Source organism: Chrysemys picta, chromosome 14, assembly GCF_011386835.1.
Source record: "Chrysemys picta bellii isolate R12L10 chromosome 14, ASM1138683v2, whole genome shotgun sequence".
Classification (NCBI taxonomy): Eukaryota; Metazoa; Chordata; order Testudines; family Emydidae; genus Chrysemys; species Chrysemys picta.
The window spans coordinates 44668811-44689631 of record NC_088804.1 but is presented as its reverse complement, the minus strand read 5'-3'; the positions used below and the strand labels follow the sequence as shown (position 1 = coordinate 44689631).

The window sequence follows — 20821 nt, the reverse complement described above, 5'->3', positions numbered from 1 at the left end:
GCACCTCTAACCACAATGAACCTGGCCAAGCGCCTTCGCCACCGAACCCAGCCAGGTCTGCAGAATGAACACACTGCACTGGCTGCTAATGCCGCTGGCACCCGGGCTCCAGGCACAGCAACGCTGCAGCATCAGCAATGCTTCGCAGTACTGACCACGTCTGCCAGCACGGCCTGCATCATCGCCCTCCACCAGCCCCAGGCCTGGGGCCTGCGTGCTGCCGAGCCTGAGGGATGCTAGGGACACAAAATGAAAATGGGAGCCATACGGCCACAGTGCCTGCTCCAGAAGCCTCTGCCCAGCGATCTGGGACACTGCCCACAGCCTGGCAACACGGTGCCAGGCAAGACTCTGCCATGCCCTTTGTGTGTGAAATTAGAAGGTTCCCTGAAACTTCAGCCAGAGACCCCTGTCACGGAGTATTGGGGAACTCAGGGCCCTGCACCCCCGGCTTCCTGCGATTCACCATGACTCTCAGCCAGCCAGTAAAGCAGAAGGTTTATTTGGATGACAGGAATACAGTCCAAGACAGGTCTTGCAGGCACAGACAACAGGGCCCCCCTCAGTTAGGTCCAGCTTGGGGTCCCAGGGCATGCCAGCCCACCCCCCTTGGGGGGTCAGAGCCATCTCTGCCTCCCAGCCATCTCTCCAGCCTCCTTCCAGCCTGCTTCCAGCACTCTGCCTTTAGCGACCCCTCCCACAGCCTTTGTTCAGTTTCCCGGGCCCCGGAGTCATCTGACCTCCAACCCCCTCCTGGGTTCTCATGTTACAAGCTCAGGTATGTTCCCTTGGGCCGGCTCCCATCCCCCGATGCAGACCATCCTAGTCACACTCCCCTGTCAGCATTCACACACCACAGTAAGAACAGTCCCAGTTCGTCACATCTCTCCCCCCTTCGAGACCGAACTGAGCGGGGTCACTTTAGCCAGTGACCTGGGGAAGTTCGAACCTACCCCCGTTCCCATGGATGCCCCCGCATCCCTCCAGTTCCTTGGTGGGAGTTACACCAGGCCCCTTCCGTTCCACGCCCCCCCTTAGGTCGGGGGTGCTTGATGGCACTCGCAGTTCGCATGTGGGAAGGTTTATGCGGCCTGTGCCCTTTCCCCACCCCCATACCTCTGGGGTTCCAACTGGGCTGTGGTCTTCTCCCAGCGCTCCAGTCTGGAGGTCTGTGCTTTGGGCTCTCTTGGTTTAGAGCCGCCCTTTTAACCTTGGCCACACTCCGGAAAGGCTCCTCTATGCTGGGCAAGGGTCCTAAGGCTGTTTTCCCCTTGTCCCAGGCCTTCCTCCCCCTCTGACAGGGGTCACAGGATCGGCAGTACTGTCGGACAGTAACAAAGACCCCAGGCCAGTAAAAGCTCCGTAGCAGCCTCTGCTGGGTACGCCAGGTTCCCTGGTGCCCTGAGAGGGGAATGTCATGGGCCCGGCACAGCAGCTGGCGGCGATACTTCTGGGGTACCACCAGCTGCCTCCTGATCCCCCCTGACTCCATTTTCCCTGGGGGAGCCCATTCTCGGTACAGGAACCCCTTCTCCCACAGGAACCTTTTCCGGCCGCCTCGTCCCATGGTCTGTACCGCATTGAGGTCGGCCAGGTCCCTTATCTTCCGCAAGGAGGGATCTCTCTGTAACTCGGCCTGGAACTCAGCAGCTGGGACGGGGATGGCCACCTGCTCTTTCTCGCCCGCTGGGTCCGAAGCTGCAGCCTCCCTGAGCCGCGTCCCTGGGCGTTCCCTCCCCACCAGGTTAGGGTCCTGCGCCTCAGGCAAGGCACCCCCCCCAAGGCCAGGGCGCAGTGCCCCTCGCCGGCTCTGACCGCGGGTCACAACTAAGGCGGTCTGGGGGCTGCTTGGCCAGTCCTCTAGGTCCCCCCCCATCAACACCTCAGTGGGCAAATGGTGGTGCACTCCCACGTCCTTGGGGCCCTCCTTGGCCCCCCATTTCAGGTGTACCCTCGCTACGGGAACCTTAAATGGGGTCCCGCCCACCCCGGTCAGGGTCAGGAAGGTGTTGGGCACCACCCGATCTGGGGCCACCACCTCGGGCCGGGCCAGTGTCACCTCTGCGCCCGTGTCCCAGTATCCATAAACTTTCTTCCCATCCACCTCCAGGGGAACAAGGCACTCGCTCCGCAGGGACAGCCCCGCGCCAACCCTGTAAACGGAGAACTTTGAATCCGGAGCATCTGGCCCTCCAGAGAAGCTGGCCGGGGGCCCTTCTCTCTCTTGAGCAGTTGATAAGCTGCCAGCCCCTCTTGCGTGGGAAGCCTGCCCCTCGTCCATCTGGGCCTCTACCAAGTTAACCCGGTGCGGGTTCGGTCTGCTCAGTCTGTCCTTGAGCTTGGGGCACTGGGCCCGAACGTGGCCTCTTCGGCCGCAGTAATAGCAGCTCAGGTCCCGTGGGTCCCCTCGAGCCGGTCGGTTGTCCCTGATGCTGGGCCTTCCCCGTGGGAGGGGATTCCCCATATTTCCCCTTTGGGAGGTCCCAGGGTGACTCTCTCTCTGCATCGCGGCGGGCCTGTTCCTTTGGGGCTCCTCCCTGCCACCCCCTGACCGGCTCTTTACAAACTCATCAGCCAGCTGCCCGGCGTGTCGCGGGTTCTCTGGCTTTCTGTCCACCAACCACAGCCTCAGGTCGGATGGGCACCGCCCATACAGTTGCTCCAGTACCAGCAGTTTAATCAGGTCCTCCTTCGTCTGGGCCCCACCAGCCCACTTGCTGGCGTATCTTTCCATGCGGACGGCTAGTTGCAAATAGGAGATCTCAGGGGTTTTATCTTGACTCCGGAACCTTTCCCGGTACATCTCAGGAGTCAGCCCAAACTCTCGTAGCAGGGCCTTTTTGAATAGTTCGTAGTCCCCTTTCTCTGCCTCTCCCAGTTGGCGGTACAATGCCACGGATTTGGGGTCCAGTAAGGGGGTAAGGACCCGGAGTCTGTCCGCGGGATCCACCCGGTGCAGCTCGCAGGCCGTCTCAAAGGCCTCCAGGAAGTCATCCATGTCCTCCCCCTCCTTGTATGGGGCCATGATGCACTTATCAAAGCCCCGTGCAGTCCTGGGTCCCCCCTCACTCACCGCAGCCGGGGGTTCGCTGCCCTTCAATCTCGCCAGTTCCAGGTCATGCTGACGCTGTCTCTCTTTCTCCTCCCGTTCACGCTGATGCTGTCTCTCATTCTCCTCCCGTTCATGCTGTCTCTGTCGTTCACGATCCTCCAGCTCTCTCAGTTTTAGCTCTTTCTCCCATTCCAGCCAATTCCGCTCCCCGGATGCCGAACGTCGCCGGGAGGATCCTCTGCTGGCCGGCGGGCTTCGCCGGGGGGACCCCCTGCTGGCCGGGGGGGTCACGGCGCCTTCGGTATTTGCTGGGCTCCTCCCCACCCTTCCCCTAGGCATAGGAAGGAGGGGTCTCGGGAAGCCCTCAGCAGCCGGCTGACCACTCCCAGCTGGGACAGACACTGGTGCCTGCGCTGCATTTGCCAGGCTGCTTCCCTGAGACACAGGGATCAGTTCATTCGCGCGATCTTCCGCCTCCAGCTGGGCAATGAGCTGTTCTTTGGTGAGCCTCCCAATGCGCAGCTGCCTCTGCTTGCACAGCTCCACCAGGTCGCTCTTAAGCCGCTTGGCATACATCTTCCTGCTGGCCACTCACCGGCCTGTGTGCTCACAGCTCCCCACGGTTCCCAGGGGGACCCCTAGTGTGCCAGCCCTTCTCGAGGTCACCACCTCTCTGCCAGGGTCGAGCTGCAGACTCCTCCGCCCCTGGGACCACTCGCTGCGATCCCCCCGGGGGACCCTGTTACTGCAAAAGTCCTTCTCGCTGGTCACACACTCCCAGGGGTAATAACCGTCTCTCTCCCACTCTTCAGCACGCCTGGTCCCCGTCAATCCCCCTTCGTTTTACTGCTCCCCAGTCACTTACTGCAGGAAGCGCCGTCCACGGGGTGCAGTAGATCCCACCGCTGCCACCAGTTGTCACGGAGTATTGGGGAACTCAGGGCCCTGCACCCCCGGCTTCCTGCGATTCACCATGACTCTCAGCCAGCCAGTAAAGCAGAAGGTTTATTTGGATGACAGGAATACAGTCCAAGACAGGTCTTGCAGGCACAGACAACAGGGCCCCCCTCAGTTAGGTCCAGCTTGGGGTCCCAGGGCATGCCAGCCCACCCCCCTTGGGGGGTCAGAGCCATCTCTGCCTCCCAGCCATCTCTCCAGCCTCCTTCCAGCCTGCTTCCAGCACTCTGCCTTTAGCGACCCCTCCCACAGCCTTTGTTCAGTTTCCCGGGCCCCGGAGTCATCTGACCTCCAACCCCCTCCTGGGTTCTCATGTTACAAGCTCAGGTATGTTCCCTTGGGCCGGCTCCCATCCCCCGATGCAGACCATCCTAGTCACACTCCCCTGTCAGCATTCACACACCACAGTAAGAACAGTCCCAGTTCGTCACAACCCCCCACGACAATCCTGCCAGCGCTAGCAGCAAGCAGGAGGGGTGGAGAGCGGAAGGCGGAAGAGACAGCAGATGTAGGTTCTCACTCAGTGACGGTGCAAAGGGAAGAGGTGCTAAGTAGTGGGCAGGCAGGCTCCAGGCGGGGTACCTCTCTCTGCGCCATCTCCAGCTCCTGGTGCAGTGACTGCCCTTTCCTCTGCAAACCCTGCAGCTGCTCTTCTTTGTGCTGGGCTCTGGATTCGGCTGCCTCCTGCGAGACCTGGGTCGCTGCCAGGCTATCCTTCAGCTGCCCGATGGTGTCCTCCCAGCGCCGGGCCTGTCCCACAAACCACACGCATGTCAGCAGAAGCCCTCCCCCCCCTCGCCTGCCCTCCTGCTGAGCTGGCAGCCCAGGCGGGAGGAGGTGCACCCACGATAACAGCATGAGGTGGAGCCTGGGTTCCCTCAGCCGCCCCCCTTCCCCCCCAGGACTGGGCGGTTCTCCCGCGGGTCACGCTGGAGGTGGGGGCTGGCAGGGGAGGGGCACCTAACACAGCACCCACTGGTACCAGCCTCGTTACCCAACAGCCTTCTGCACCTGCTGCAAGCAGAAGCCTGCGCCTGGCAAAGCACGCAGGTGAACTGAGCATCAGCCTCCATGTGACCAGCGAGTGGCTGAACGGGGTCAGGACTGAGCCCTGAGCAGTGCGGCTCTCTCACTCCGGGCCATGGTGCAGAAGAACTAGGAGCCCAGAGCTGGGGGCAAGAGGAGAGAGGCTGGAGTCGCACAGCCCAGGCTGCTTGCTGGCCGGGGGTGCAATGGTGCAACCCACTTATCGGCAGGCACAGTATATGTCGCTTACGTTGCAATACCCACAGTGCCCATGGGGAAAGGGAGGCTGCGAAAGGCTGGGCACTCCAAGGCAGGGACAGGGCTTAACATCAGCCAGGAAATGGCCCAGGAGAGCCCCAGCCCTGGTAACCTGCTCGGGCTGTGGGCTGCAGGCTGCATCGGAAGGTGTCCTACAGGAGCCTGAGTGCCTCCGGCTGGAGTGTATAGACAGGACCTCAGTGGCGAGTGGGGCGGGGGGAGAGCCAGAGAAGTTCCTGAAGTTAAGGGAGGAGCTCACCCCAAGCCTGCGCCGCGGAGAGGTGGGGACGCCCGCTCCCGAGGGCCTTGGAGAGAGACAAGGGTGAAGCAGAGGTGATGGGGGAGACAGGAAGGGAGTGCGGAGCACTGCCTGCCCTTGCAATCCCAGCCCACGTCCCCCCGAGGGGACGGGGGAGACAGGAGGGGAGCGCGGAGCACTGCCTGCCCTTGCAATCCCAGCCCACGTCCCCCAGAGGGGATGGGGGAGACAGGAGGGGAGCGCGGAGCACTGCCTGCCCTTGCAATCCCAGCCCACGTCCCCCAGAGGGGAGGGAGGGACATGTACCTTCTGCTCAGCTGCTTGCACCTCAGCCTTGGCCTTCAGCAGCTCTCTCGTTAACATCTCCACCTGCTCCTCTCTGTGGCGTGACTGTGGAGAGCCCAGAGGGGAATCCAGACATCAGAGCTGGGAAGTGCTGATAGGTCCCATCTAGTCTGTCCCCCGGGGCAGTGCTGGATTGTTTCCTGTGGCATATTTTTCTGGTGCTTTGCCCAGTCCAGTTTCATCTGGCTGAAGCACGGGGGCTTTCTCCCCTCCCCAGCTGGCCCATGGCAGACAGGCCCCTGCCCCAAGGAGCAACCCATCTAAGTGATGGGCCTGACAAAGGGGGGGATAAAGTGCCCCCAGGATGGCTGGGGTGAGGGCAACCATGCACAGACGCCTTGAGCGAAGCCAGGCGGCACAAGAGGGCTTTCAGAGAGGGCACGGGGGAGCACATTGGCAGGGCGCTGCCTGGTGAGACTTGCGCAGTAGCTCTTCCCATCAGTGGCCAGGGCGGGGACCCATAGCCCAGCAGTTCTACACACTCTAGTCTTTGTGGGTCTTTCCTGCTGGCTTGTTAATTCCTTCAAGGCTTTGCCTGCGATCTGCGCCCTCGGCTCCACAGCACGACAGTCTCTTGTCTGAGAGCCAATGAAGCTGTGAACACAAACCTGGCCTCGTCCACCAGCCTTCCTGCTCCAGCCTCTCCCCAGCCAGGAGCTCCCCCCCGGCTGCCTGGTGCTCAGTGCTGACAGGAGTAACGGCTCCTCAGACCCTGTCTCCATCGCTGCGGGAGTGGGACCTGGAAGACGTTGCCCTGGCAGCAGCCCGCCTGCCGACATGAGAGGCTGCACTGGCCTGTTGCTCCCCGGGGGCAATGTGCCTTGAAGCCTGCTGGCAGTCCGGTGGCAGGAAGGGCGCACACAGGGGGTGTCCTTTGCTCTTACCAGGACGCACAAAGGGCATCTCAGGAAAAGGGGACTGGTTCCTGCCAGTGTTTTCCATTAGAAATTCAGCTCTGGCACCTGGGGAGACGCTGTGGCAGTGTCTGCAGCAAGGAAACTTACAAACTGCTGCTGGCGTCACGAGAGCGCCGGCCGGAATTCCCCCGGAAACGTTCTCTGAAGGCGACCAGGGAAGGAGTGGAAGGTGGGAGCCCAGTGCATGGTGGCAGCTGGGAGGGATGGCGGGTCAGGCCGGTGGCTGAAATCAATTTGGTTCTTGTTTTCCTGTTAACACCTTCAATTTGCAGAGGACTGAAAGTGATTCGGGTGAGTCAGGCCTAGAGCAGACTGAGGGATGTTGGAGGATGGCAGGCGCCAGTCAATGCTGCTAAATACAAAACTCTGCGCATTGGAGGGCACAACGTAATGTCAACGCCTCCCAGATTCTGCCCGATCAGCTGTGCCAGCCCAGGGAGCTGGGCGCCATGGCAGATGGCAGCCGGATGGCGAAAATGAACACACGTGTCCCTGCTGCAAAGAGCAGGAGTGCTCATCCTTTCTCCCAGTGCCAGCGCTGCTCACTTGGTTGGTTACCAGCATGTGCTCATTCTCCAGCACCAGGCCTTGGGCCTCCAGCCTGGCATGCAGAAAGCCAGTCTCCTCCTCCAGGTGGTGACAATGGGCCTGCAGCTGGGCTTGCTTCTCTTCCAGTGCCTGGATGATCTGGTGCTGCCTGCTCATCTAGGGGACAAGGAGGTGTAAGAGATACTGGCATTAACATGTGTCTTGAAAATACGTTGTTGACAATCTCTCTCTCTCTCTACTCCCATCTAGCTATCCAGTGGCAATCACCCTCATGCATATCCACACCCCAGCTTCCTCTCCAATGACAGTCAACAGGCCCATCCCCACAGGCGAGACATCCTCTTTGCGGAGCGTTAATTAAGCTAAAGCTAAAATACGCCATTCCCAGGGAAGTACAGCTCTGATGCTTGTTGCGGAATTTTCCAACTCTTGTTAGTTTCTCAAACCAAAGACTCCCATAACTCACTTATGGATGAGCCACCGCTGAGTCTAGCTATGGAGAGCCCCTGGCCCCTCTCCCGTGCAGAGCGCCTGATTGTCTCCCATGTGTTATACAGAACGAGAGAAGAGAAAAAAACCAAAGTGAAGGGTTAAACCAATCAGGACTACCTCGGCTGGTGCCCCAAAACCAGTGAGCGTTCCAGAGGTCAAACTTCCTGAGACCTCCAGATGCCGCTCTCTCTCTCTCTACTCACCTCAACTTACACACTGTATGCTTGTTTGCCTTCTGAACCAGAGAGTCATCTCTCCACATGACTAATTTGGCCAGTTCCCCTAATGCAAAGTCTCATATGCAATGGTAAGCCTTGAACAATGTGAAAAGGGTTAGATATAGTCAAAGAATGTATGGCTAATGTCCACTAGACTTAGAAGACTCTAAGGGATTTTGTTTGTTTTCTTTGTAAATGATTGTTGCACCCTAGAAGTGAGAAGAATTTTAGGGCTCTAGGAAGAAGAAAGCGTATTTTTAACATGCTTTCTTCTTTCTAGAGCCCTAAAATTCTTCTCACTTCTAGGGTGCAACAATCATTTACAAAGAAAATAAACAAAATCTCTTAGAGTCTTCTAAGTCTAGTGGACATTAGCCATACAATCACATTGTCTAACACTAGAATATTAAGAGAAATTGCTTGAAAAGTGGGATCCCAATTGATAGTCGGGGGTAATAATGAAATACAGTCCATGTAATGCTTGCCTGGAGAATGTGACTGAGTCTGCCGAGACTCATCAAGCCCTCGGACCGCTACCCCTTCCTACTTCGCCATGTGGGCACCAATGATAGTGCCAAGCATGACCTTGAGCGGATCACTGCAGACTACGTGGCTCTGGGAAGAAGGATAAAAGAGTTTGGGTGCAAGGGGGGTTTTCTTCCAGCTTCCCTGTTGAAGGAAGAAGCCTGGGCAGGGACGGTTGAATCGTGGAAGTAAATGCATAGCTACGCAAGTGGCAGGGCCGGCTCTAACTTTTTTGCCACCCCAAGCAAAAAAAATAAAATAAAAAGCCCGCCCTGCCGTAACAACCCCCCACAGCGCCGCCCCGCCAAACCAAAAACAACAACAAAAAAACCCGAGTGCCGCCCCGCCGAACCAAAAAAAAAAAAAACCCCTGAGCACTGCCCCGCCAAAACAAAACAAAACAAACCAACCAAACAAACAAACAAAAACCCGAGCGCCGCCTCGCCACCCCAAGATTGGCCGCCCCTTACAAGGTGCCGCCCCAAGCACGTGCTTGGTCGGCTGGTGCCTGGAGCCGGCCCTGGCAGGTGGTGTTGGCAAGAGAGTTTTGGCTTTTTCGACAACGAGCTGATGTTCCAGGAAAGTAGATTACTGTGTTGGGATAGGCTCCATCTATCCAGTACTGGGAAAACCATCTTTGGTCATTGTCTGGCTAACCTGGTAAGCACAGCTTTAACTTAGGGATGGTGACAAAAAATCCAGCTAATGCGCATCTAAGCTCAAGTAACAAAGACAAAGGGAAGGGGTAATTTTTGAAGACGGGACTAGAAATCAAAACTTGCATTAAAAAGGCAAGAGGAAAAGCAAAATATCTTCGATGCCTCTACAAATGTAAGGAGTATGGAGAACAAGCAGGATGAACTGGAAGTCATGATAGATGAAGAAAATGATGATTTAATTCGCATCACAGAGACTTGGTGGGACAACACCCACGATTGGAGGACCAGCGTTGAGGGCTATAGCTTGTTCTGAAAGGACAGGTATGGGAAAAAAGGAGGAGGTGTTGAGCTGTCAGTCAAGATTGGATACACAAGGTCCAAGGGGAAGTGAGTGACAGACCTAGTGAGCACAGGCAGTGAGTTATATGGGCCCATGGTGCCCGTGCGCCATCAATATTTAGCAACGTGGGCCTGGCTCCACTAATGTTTGGGGTTATTGTGCTTTGGGGGGCCCTGCACTTCAGGGGGACACAGGGTCCAGGGCGGCCTGGGGGGTTAGCAGGGAGTCTGGTGCTTCCCAGAATGTGCATAGGACAGACTGGGGCAACCGCCCTGGGCCCTGCACTTTGGGGGGGCCCTGCACTTCAGGGGGACGCGGGGTCCAGAATGGCCTGGGAGGTTAGCAGGGAGTCTGGTGCTGGCAGCAGTGAGTGACCCGGCTCCAGCCTGCCCCACTCCACTCCCTCCCCGCCCCCATTCCACCCCTTCCCCCAACCCCAGCCCTGCCTCTTTCTGGCTTCCGCCCCCTCCCCCTGAGCGACTCCAGGAGCCAGTGGGGTGGGCTGGGGCCTGGGGCAGATGCCTCGGTCTGTCCTATGGACGTTCTGGGAACCGCCAATAATTATACAAACCTGGCGCCCATGCTATTGAGAGTCTCTGGGTGAGGATAAGGGAAAAGAACAGAAGCGATGTTATGGTGGGGGGGGGGTCTATTATAGACACCGAATCATGAAGAGGAAGTGGATGACTTAATCTACAAGCAGGTAACAAGATTAGCTAACATACGAGCTAGTATTGATGGGGGATTTTAACTTCCCTGATATCTATTGGAAGGCAACTGCTGCAAAACATAATACATCCTGCAAATTCTTAGCATGTGTACGGGACAGCTTTCTGACTCAGAGGTCGTGGAAGCTCCTTCACTGGAGGTTTTTGAAAGGAGGCTGGAGAGCTCCCTGTTTTGGATGGTTAGACTCAACAAATCCTGCATCTTGGCAGGGGGCAGACTGGCTGACCCTTGCAGTCCCTCTAACTCTATGGTTTTCTGAGTCTATTAATAGAGCCCTGCAAATCTGCGGATATCCGTTTTATTTCTGCAGATGAGGATATCCGTGAATGACTTTTGCAGAGCGCAGATCAGATGCGAATACAAATGTTGTATCTGCGCAGGGCTCTATCTATGAAATGGATCAAACCCTCCGAATAAAAGAAACATTGAAGAAATTGACTATACACTTCTGCCATCTACTGGATATTGATGGAAGCAGCAGAGAAAGTGAGCAAGTTGAAAGCTGCGCGCCAGTTGGCAAATGACCAATAGAAATCCGAGGGTGGCCCCGCCAATGAATCCCAGACTCAGGGTAGATAAAACTGAGGTCATCAGCAGGTGGCACATCCCAGAGCTGACTACAGCTGCAGAATCCCCAGTGCAACAAGGAAGTGGTGAGATTCCATTTCCGAGATTGTTTCTCCTTCCGTTCTTTCACATAAATAACTGAAGTTTACCTGGATGAAGTTGACACTCTGTAGTGACCCATCAAGTACCCATATTTTAGATTCTGGCTAATGCTATATGCATGACTGCCTTTATAAATTCAAGCAAACTGACCTAAGAGAGCTGAACTGTAACTTCAAACAATTGCTTTTGATATTCTAAACTTGCCCCCTTTGGACCAATCCACTCAAATACCTGGGACCATATTCTTGAAAGTCCCTTAAAGACAAGTATGTTCTTGCTGCTTGGAGAAGTACTGAACACATGATAAATGTATTGGGTACTAAGAACTGATGATTGATGTCAGAAGTAAATGTAATATGAGATAAGACGGTTACTCACCGTTGTAACTGTTGTTCTTCGAGATGTGTTGCTCATATCCATTCCATTAGGTGTGTGCGCGCCGCGTGCACGATCGTCGGAAGATTTTTACCCTAGCAACACCGGCGGGTCGGCTGTGGAGCCCCCTAGAGTGGCGCCTTCATGGCGCTGAATATATACCCCAGCCGACCCGGCGCCCCCTCAGTTCCTTCTTGCCGGCTACTCCGACAGTGGGGACGGGGGGCGGGTTTGGAATGGATATGAGCAACACATCTCGAAGAACAACAGTTACAACGGTGAGTAACCGTCTTTTCTTCTTCGAGTGCTTGCTCATATCCATTCCATTAGGTGACTCCCAAGCCCAACTTAGGTGGTGGGGTCGGAGTGAGACATTGCTGTGTGCAAAACCGCTGATCCGAAGGCAGCATCGTCCCTGGACTGCTGCACTAGTGCATAGTGAGCCGTAAACGTGTGGACTGATGACCAAACCGCCGCTCTACAAATGTCCTGGATGGGAACTTGCGCCAGGAAAGCCGTCGAGGAAGCTTGGGCCCTCGTGGAGTGAGCGGTAAGGTGCGGTGCTGAGACACCCGCCAGGTCATAGCAAGTCCGGATGCAAGACGTAATCCAGGAGGATAGGCGTTGTGAGGAGACCGGTGAGCCTTTCATTCGGTCGGGCACTGCAACGAAGAGTTGCGTCGTCTTTCTAAAGTGCCTTGTGCGGTCAATATAAAAGGCCAGGGCTCTGCGTACGTCCAGAGAATGCAAACGTTGATCCTGGCGAGTAGCATGTGGTTTAGGATGAAAGACCGGGAGAAATATATCCTGGTTGATATGAAATGGAGAAACCACCTTAGGGAGAAAGGCAGGATGTGGGCGGAGCTGCACTTTATCCTTATGGAAAACTGTGTAAGGGGGCTCGGATGTAAGCGCCCTGAGTTCAGAAACGCGCCTTGCTGAGGTGATGGCTACGAGGAAGGCTGTCTTCCAGGATAGGTACAGAAGTGAACAGGTGGCCAGTGGCTCGAATGGAGGACCTGTGAGCTTGGAGAGAACCAGGTTGAGGTCCCACGTCGGAACGGGCTGACGTTGTTGTGGGTACATCCGGTCTAAGCCCTTGAGGAATCTAACGACCATCGGGTTAGAGAATACCGAAGACGCGAGTTCCCCTGGATGAAAGGCCGATATAGCGGCCAGGTGAACTCTAATTGAAGATATCGCCAACCCTTGCTGTTTTAGGGAGAGGAGATATTCCAATATGAGAGGAATAGGCGCCTGTAACGGGGACGTGGTTCGTTGTTCGCACCAACAGGAGAACCGCTTCCACTTGGCCAAGTATGTGGTCCGTGTTGAGGGCTTCCTACTGCTCAGCAGAATCTGTTGGACAGAGTGCGAGCACTGCTGCTCTGCCTGGGTGAACCATGGAGCAGCCACGCCATGAGGTGGAGTGATTGCAGGCCGGGGTGACGCAGGCGGCCGTGGTCCTGAGAGATGAGATCCGGGCATAATGGAAGCGGGATCGGTGTCTGAACCGAGAGCTCCAACAGCGTGGTGTACCAATGTTGTCTCGGCCACGCTGGGGCGATCAGAATCACCTGTGCCTGGTCTCTGCGCAATTTGAGCAGTACCTTGTGGACCAGAGGAAACGGAGGGAAGGCATAAAACAGGTGGTCTTTCCAGGAAAGGAGAAACGCATCCGAGAGGGAGCCCGGAGCTCGACCTTGCAGGGAGCAGAACACGTGACACTTCCTGTTGTCTCGAGATGCAAACAGGTCTATCTGGGGAAACCCCCACTTCTGGAAAACGGAATGTATGATGTCCGGACGGATAGACCACTCGTGCGTTTGAAAGGACCTGCTGAGTCGGTCCGCCAGAGTGTTCTGGACTCCAGGGAGGAACGATGCCGTGAGATGGATTGAGTGGGCGATGCAGAAGTCCCACAGGCGAATGGCCTCTTGGCATAGAATTGACGAACGTGCTCCTCCTTGCTTGTTGATGTAAAACATGGCAGTGGTGTTGTCGATGAGAACTAACACACAGCGGCCACGTAGGAGATTGAGAAATGCCTGGCACGCCAGGCGCACCGCCATCAGTTCCCGAACATTGATGTGCAGGGCTATCTGGGGTGCAGTCCACAGGCCCTGGGTATGGTGTTCGTTGAGATGGGCGCCCCAACCCAGGGATGAAGCGTCTGTGACCAGGTGCAGAGAGGGTTGTGGGGCGTGAAACGGCATCCCCTCGCAAACCACCTTGTGGTCTAGCCACCATGTGAGGGAGGTCAGGACCGAGTTCGGGACCGTGACCACCATGTTCAGGCTGTCCCGATGTGGGCGGTATATTGATGACACCCAGGTCTGGAGTGGGCGAAGCCGAAGTCTGGCATGCCTGGTTACGTACGTGCAGGAAGCTATGTGACCCAGCAGGGTAAGGCACGACCTCACCGTGGTAGTTGGGAAGGCCTTGAGTCCTTGAATGAGGCTCGTGATGGTGCAAAAGCGATTGTCTGGCAGGATGGCTTGTGCACGTCTGGAGTCTAGAACCGCGCCGATGAATTCTATTCTCTGGGTAGGTTCTAGAGTGGATTTGTCCTTGTTGAGTAGGATACCCAACTTGTTGAATGTGTGCACTATTCTGTGGACGTGATCTCGAACTTGTTCTTTGGTGCGACCGCGTACCAGCCAGTCGTCTAGGTACGGGAACACCTGTATCCCTTGCCGACGAAGGTACGCTGCCACGACAGCCATACATTTCGTGAGCACCCTTGGGGCCGAGGATAGGCCGAAGGGAAGGACTGCAAATTGGTAGTGCACCTTGCTTACCACGAACCGCAGGAAGCGTCTGTGAGGCGGGTAAATTGCTATGTGAAAGTATGCATCTTTAATGTCGAGGGCGGCGAACCAGTCTCCAGGATCGAGGGAAGGGATAATGGTCCCCAAAGGGACCATGCGGAACTTCAACTTTACTACGAATTTGTTGAGTCCGCGCAAGTCCAAGATGGGTCGCAGACCTCCTTTGGACTTGGGAATGAGGAAGTAACGGGAATAGAATCCCCTGCCCCTTAACTCCACTGGAACCTCCTCTATGGCCCCCATAGTAAGGAGCGTGGAAACTTCCTGTATAAGAAGTTGCTCGTGAGAAGGGTCCCTGAAGAGGGACGGGGAAGGGGGGGAAGAGGGGGGAATTGAGGAAAACTGGATAGCATATCCCCTGTCCACAGTGCGAAGGACCCAACGGTCCGAAGTTATAAGGGACCAGGCATGGTGGAAATGGGAAAGGCGATCCCGAAAGGATGGGGCTGGATCCTGTGGGATGACTGGGGCGCCGTCCTCGACCGCACCTTCAAAAGTTCTGCCTGGGGCCTGAAGGTGGTCTAGGTGGCCCCTGGTTCTGACCAGGTTGAGGGCCGGTCCACCTTCTTCTACCACCTCGCCCTCGCCTCCGGGTCGAGTCCTGTCTCTGACGAGGCGGGGGGGGGGGTAGAAGCGCTGAGGCTGCGGTCTAAATGGCCTGCGCTGAGGGCCCACAACATGCATCCCCAAGGAACGCATGATCGTCCTGGAGTCCTTGAGGCTCTGCAGGCGAGAGTCCGTCTTTTCTGAAAACAACCCTTGTCCTTCAAAGGGCAGATCCTGCAGGGTTTGCTGCAGTTCCTGAGGCAGACCCGAAACCTGGAGCCAGGAGATCCTCCGCATAGCGATACCTGAGGCCAGGGTTCTCGCAGCAGAGTCCGCTATGTCTAAGGAGGCCTGTAAGGAGGTCCGAGCCACCTTCTTACCCTCCTCCACCAGGGCTCCAAACTCCTCCCTGGACTCTTGGGGAACCAACTCCTTGAACTTCCCCATAGAGTTCCAGGAGTTAAAGCTATAGCGGCTCAAGAGCGCCTGTTGATTAGCCGCTCTAAGTTGCAGCCCTCCGGCTGAGTAAACTTTACGGCCGAATAAATCGAGGCGTTTAGCCTCCTTCGATTTGGGCGCTGCGGCCTGTTGACCGTGGCGCTCCCTTGCGTTCACTGATGCCACCACCAGTGAACACGACTGGGGGTGGGTATACAAGTACCCGTAGTCTTTAGACGGGACAAAGTATTTCCTTTCCACCCCTCTCGCTGTGGGTGGAATAGAGGCAGGAGTCTGCCATATCGTAGATACATTGGCTTGTATTGTGCGGATCAGGGGTAACGCCACCCTCGATGGGGCATCCGCTCCGAGGATATTCACGATGGGGTCGTGCACCTCCACTATCTCCTCCGCCTGCAGGTCCATATTACGGGCCATCCTACGCAGAAGATCTTGGTGAGCCCGAAGATCTATTGGAGGTGGACCTGTGCACGATGTGCCCGCCACTGCCTCATCCGGAGAGGAAGAGGAAGATGCCTCCGGTGGAACAGGATCCAAGGGAGGGTCCTGGTCTCCCTGCTCCTGGGCCGGAGCATCACCTGCGCTTGAGTCCAGGGCGTCAGGTGGTGCGGACACGGAAGCCTCCATGCCCCCTGGCGGAGGCCGAGAGATGGTGGACTCCGGGGCCCTTCTAACAGAGTGGCCGGAGCGAGAGGTCGAAGCAACTGGAGCCCCTTGCGCCTGATGGTACGCCCACGGGGTCCAAAACGACCAGTGAGATGGGCCATGAGAATGGTCCTCTGTTATATTCTGCCAATGGCTCAAGTCCTGTTCCTCGGCTTGCCCCTGAGGGGGGTATGCCGATCTCGAGAGGTCCTCCGAGGAGCGAGACCCCGATCTCGATGGCCATGGCGGTGCCGAGAGCGTCGAGACGATTCCCGTGGGCTGCGGTGCCGCACGGTGCCGGTCTGGAGATGATCTATCTCCACGCGGTGCCGGCGATCGGTGCCGGGACCGCGACCGGTGCCGATGACCTCGTCGGTGCCGGGAGTCGGATCTGGACCTCGACGAGGACCTGGAGTATGCCCGGTACCGGGAGCGGCCTCTCGACGTCGAGCGGCGACCGTAGCGGTGCCGAGAACTACGTCTCGACGTTGATCGGTGCCGACGATCATAGCGGTGCCGAGACGTAGAGCGGTGCCGCGAAGAAGATCTTGGCCGCGAGTACGACCGGTGCCGAGGTGATATTCGGTGCCGGGACTGCGAGCGGCGTGGGGACCTGCTTCGGGACCTGGATCGGTGCCGAGGTTCCAGCCCTTGCGATGGAGGGCGCATCAAGGCAGGTTTCCCCCTCGCCTGGACCGGGCGAGGCAACGGTGCCGTCGGTGCCGGTGGTTGAGGCGGTGCCGGCTCCGTGAGAGCTATTAAGTCTCTCGCCGCCGCGAAGGTCTCTGGCGTCGACGGGAGGCACTGTATCACCGCCGGCCTCGGTGGAGACGCCGTCTGCACCGGACTCAACGGCCTCGGCGCCGGAGTCGACGGTGCTGGAGGCACCTGTTTCCGGTGCTCCACCGGCGTACGCGGCTCTACCCCCGGCACTGGGGGAGCCAGCGTCTTCGGCACGGAGGTCCCCGTCTTATGGGCTTTCTTATGCCCTGGGGATAATGACCGGCGCCGAGGCACTTGCTGTGCTTGCGGTGCCGACGAGGTCCGGTGCCGGGAAGGCTCATCTGACGCCACTCGCGTGGTCGTCATGGCCGGTGCCGCCGGGGCACTGCGCACCGAGGTGCTAGGTGCCGGGGCCTGACTTGTAGATGGAGCGTCCGGACTAAGTGCCGCCTCCATCAGGAGTTGCCGGAGCCGAAAGTCCCGCTCCTTCTTGGTCCTTGGTCTGAAGGCCTTACAGATCTTGCACTTATCTGTTTGATGGGACTCTCCCAGGCACTTCAGACAGGAGTCGTGCGGGTCGCTCGTGGGCATAGGCTTAGCGCAGGAGGCGCACAGCTTGAAGCCGGGAGCGTTGGGCATGAGCCCGGCCCCGCGGCCGGGGGAGAAAGGGGGAGACGACCCCCTTAATCTCCTGAACTATTATAACAACTAGATAACTTTTAAAACTATTGAACTATTTAACTATAAACACTAGGACTATAACTATAACTACGAATAACGAACTAAGCTAGGGAGAGTGGAGAACAGCTAAGCAGCGCTCCACAGTTCCAACGACCGTCAGGGGCGGTAAGAAGGAACTGAGGGGGCGCCGGGTCGGCTGGGGTATATATTCAGCGCCATGAAGGCGCCACTCTAGGGGGCTCCACAGCCGACCCGCCGGTGTTGCTAGGGTAAAAATCTTCCGACGATCGTGCACGCGGCGCGCACACACCTAATGGAATGGATATGAGCAAGCACTCGAAGAAGAACTTGGTGATTTGCATTGTTCCTCTGTGTAACTGCTAGCATCGCACTACTCTGGCCGGTACTGGTGTAGTTAGTACTTGCCTAGAGCACTGGTTGTGTCTACACTCGCTTGGTGAACTGCCACTTGTATATTGGTGTGGCGCTGCATGAATTCATAAACTGTTGACTGGTTAAGAATAAGCAAGTGTCCTGATTTGAGAAATACTGTTCAAGTTAAAAGTTGACCTGAAAAGACCCCAGCACTGAAATCAGTAAGCTAACACTCCCTGGACTCAGTACACAGGGCTTATTCTGTTCGATTCCATTCTAGATATGCTAGAACATGTAGCCAGTTGGCAAATCTAGGTTCCAGGTTTAAAATCTAACTGGCACCTCAGAAAATTCCTGCAATCGACTCCCTTGTGAGCTTACAGAGTCTCTCAGGATTGTCATTCTCGTGCCCTGGGTCGACAGGGTGTGAGAGAGGAGAACCCGTTTGTGTCCTGCTTTGGGGCTGCCCAGAGCTGCAGGGCAGAGAGGGGGCGGTGACTATATTGGTAGTTATGAGGCACCAATTAGGCTGATGGGTCGCGTTCCAAAGGCAGGAATTGGTGCGTTACTTGGTGCTCGGGCAGTTGATGCAGCACAGGAGTGCCATGGGCACGGCACATGGGATTTGCAAGTCTGTGCATGTCAAAATCTGGTCCTAGAGCAAAATGCTGAGAGCTCAGATTAGTAAGCGTACCGAAAACAGTCCCAGAAGCAACAGGTTAGTCAGTGTTTCACAGCAGCAGGCTGAGAGCGTCGGCTTTAACCAGGTCCCCCGTTTAGTCTTGCTGGGGCCATGCTGGCACCTGGTCAATTCTTCCCTAGCTCTCACTGCTCTGTCAGCGCTAGCTGCTTTCTGGAGCCGAACCCCCCTCCGTACAGTGCCAGTTCATCCACAGAGCCCTCCTGAGACGTGGTACCGCTCCACTGTGCTCCAGCTGCAACTCAGCAAGGAGCCAGCCACTCCCCGGCAGAACCCAATGAGAGATTTACACCAAACCCAGGTGTGTGGCCTCCAGCAGCACGTGGGTTAAACACCCTGTGGTCAGTTCGGCAGTGAACTGTTGAGTCGCTAAGGTTCTGGACAGCAATCAAAGCCAGGTGCAGCTGCAGGAAGCACAAGACACTGATTTCTAGTTTCATAGCAGTGACTTCCACTAGAGTGACAGTTCTGAATGTCACTTCACCACATCTGTCAGGACCCTGCACAATTCCTCCTCTTTCTGCTTATTGTGCCTAATCTCCTGGCTCGTGGGCCATGCAGGCTCCTGTCCGGGGAGGAGTCTCGGCGCTCCTGGGAAAGCAGGGCAGGGGCTGGGTGCAGGATGGAGAGAATGGGGTGAAAGTCTGTGGGCCTGATCCTGCTCTCACAATGGAAACGCCATGGCAGCCAGTGTGTTACACAGGGGTAGGTGAATGCAGAACCAGGGCCACTGATTCCTGATGGACTCCACAATACGGGGGGAGGGATAGCTCAGTGGTTTGAGCATTGGCCTGCTAAACCCAGGCTTGTGAGTTCAATCCTTGAGGGGGCCACTTAGGGATCTGGGGCAAAATCAGTACTTGGTCCTGCTAGTGAAGGCAGGGGGCTGGACTTGATGACCTTTCAAGGTCCCTTCCAGTTCTAGGAGATGGGATATCTCCATTAATTTAATTTATACTCTGTCCTGTCCCCTCTCTGAGGCAGACGACCAGGAGGTGGGGACAGCAGGCTCCCACCCGGGAACCTCACTCACAAGAATGAGGAGCTGCAGGGCTGATGCAGTTGTGACAGGGACTTGGTGTTCAGCCTGGATCTCTCCAGATGCAGCCACAAGCTTTCTCTAGTGAAGCCGGGCACCCCCAGCCTTGTGCTAAGCTGGGCTGGCTTAGTCCTGACACGGCATGGGAGAGCCCAGCATGTCCAGGCAGTGCATGGGGCTTGGGGCATGCCGTGTTGCCCATGCTTGCAGTCATTCTAGTTCCCAGCCACTCTTCGCCGGAGCAGGGTGACAGTATCACTTCCTGCCCTATGGCCTTGTGTAATGTTGCTGTGGCCATTAAGTAGCTGCCATGCTTCCCTCCAGACCTGGCTGCACGAGGCCAGGTAAGCCGATCTCGCGGGCTGTTAAGGGTGCTTTAGTGCTTTGGGATTCCTTAGGACAACAGGTGCTCTCTGCTAACAAGCACTGCCCAGGTCGATGGGGAAGGGACCCTGGATAGCTAACAAGTATCTAAGGCAGGAGGTTGCCTAATTTCTTTCAGTTCCTTAACCAGAGATCCCATGCCCCATCTCCTGAGGCTAGCCATTGGGTGAGTGGAGCGCCAGGACCTGCCAACAGATTTCCTCTTGCTCACTTTGAGCATCTGGGTGTAGGAAAGAACCTTTACCCCGAGCGACGCCCCCTCTTTCTAGCCAGTCCCTTTCTCGAGAGCAGGGCCTGCTGGACATGCCCACCCCGCCAGTACCTGCTCCTCAGCGCCCTGGCGCTTCTCCAGCTGTTTCTGCAGCTGGCTTTGCAGCGTGCGGATGGTCCCGTCCTGCTCTGCTGTCCTCAGCTGCTGTGCTTGGCTGGCCTCCTGCAGGCTCTGCAGCACCTCACCTCTCTCTGCAGCCTGCATTGCAATGGGACAGTGTAACTCGCTGGCCTTGCTGGCATCGTACACACAGCTGGGCCAGGGGCGAGTGTGGCATGGCAGGACGGTCAGGGTGGGGGCACCTGCCAGCCTTTTCCAGGATGCCTGGATGACTCAAAGCAGGAAGCCACTGCAGGGCTGAGGGGCAGAGGCGGAGGCTGGCTCGCACCTCCAGCCTCTGGCTTTGTAACCCCAGCCCTGCAGCCACCGGAAGGCCCTGGCAGGAACGTGCAGCGCGCTCGGCGGAGCTATTGACCACCCTTTCTGAGGCTGTTGCTCCGTGTTTCTACCTGTCCGAAAGGGTAGAAATAACAGAAACAAGTTGTTGGAAATGAAATTTCAATCCCTCCACGCCCTTCCCTGGCGGCACGGCTCCCCAGCACGGATCAATAGTCTTTAGACAGCCAAGGAGGTTTTTCTTCCCCTTAAAGCATCAGATCAATAGTGAAAAAAGCTGTCCAGCCCTCTGTGCACGTTGTAGTAAATGTGAACATCAGAGGCCTCCAGCTAACGGATTGACTGGAGGCAGTAGCAGACCAGCACTTGGTAAGCAAGCGCCCGAGACGGGGAGGGCGTCT

General features: G+C 56.8%; 1 protein-coding gene across 2 annotated transcripts in view; it reads right to left on the bottom strand.

Annotated features, from left to right (window-relative positions):
• PMFBP1 (polyamine modulated factor 1 binding protein 1) overlaps window positions 1-20821 on the bottom strand; it is a 354325-nt gene that overhangs the window by 20439 nt on the left and 313065 nt on the right. The window contains exons 12-15 of one of the 2 annotated variants that reach the window (XM_065567688.1): window positions 20076-20222; window positions 7361-7519; window positions 5859-5942; window positions 4592-4759 (exon numbers count right to left, since the gene is read on the bottom strand). In XM_065567688.1, the coding sequence (XP_065423760.1) occupies window positions 4592-4759; window positions 5859-5942; window positions 7361-7519; window positions 20076-20222 (558 nt within the window). The other variant, XM_065567687.1, reaches the window with a different exon arrangement.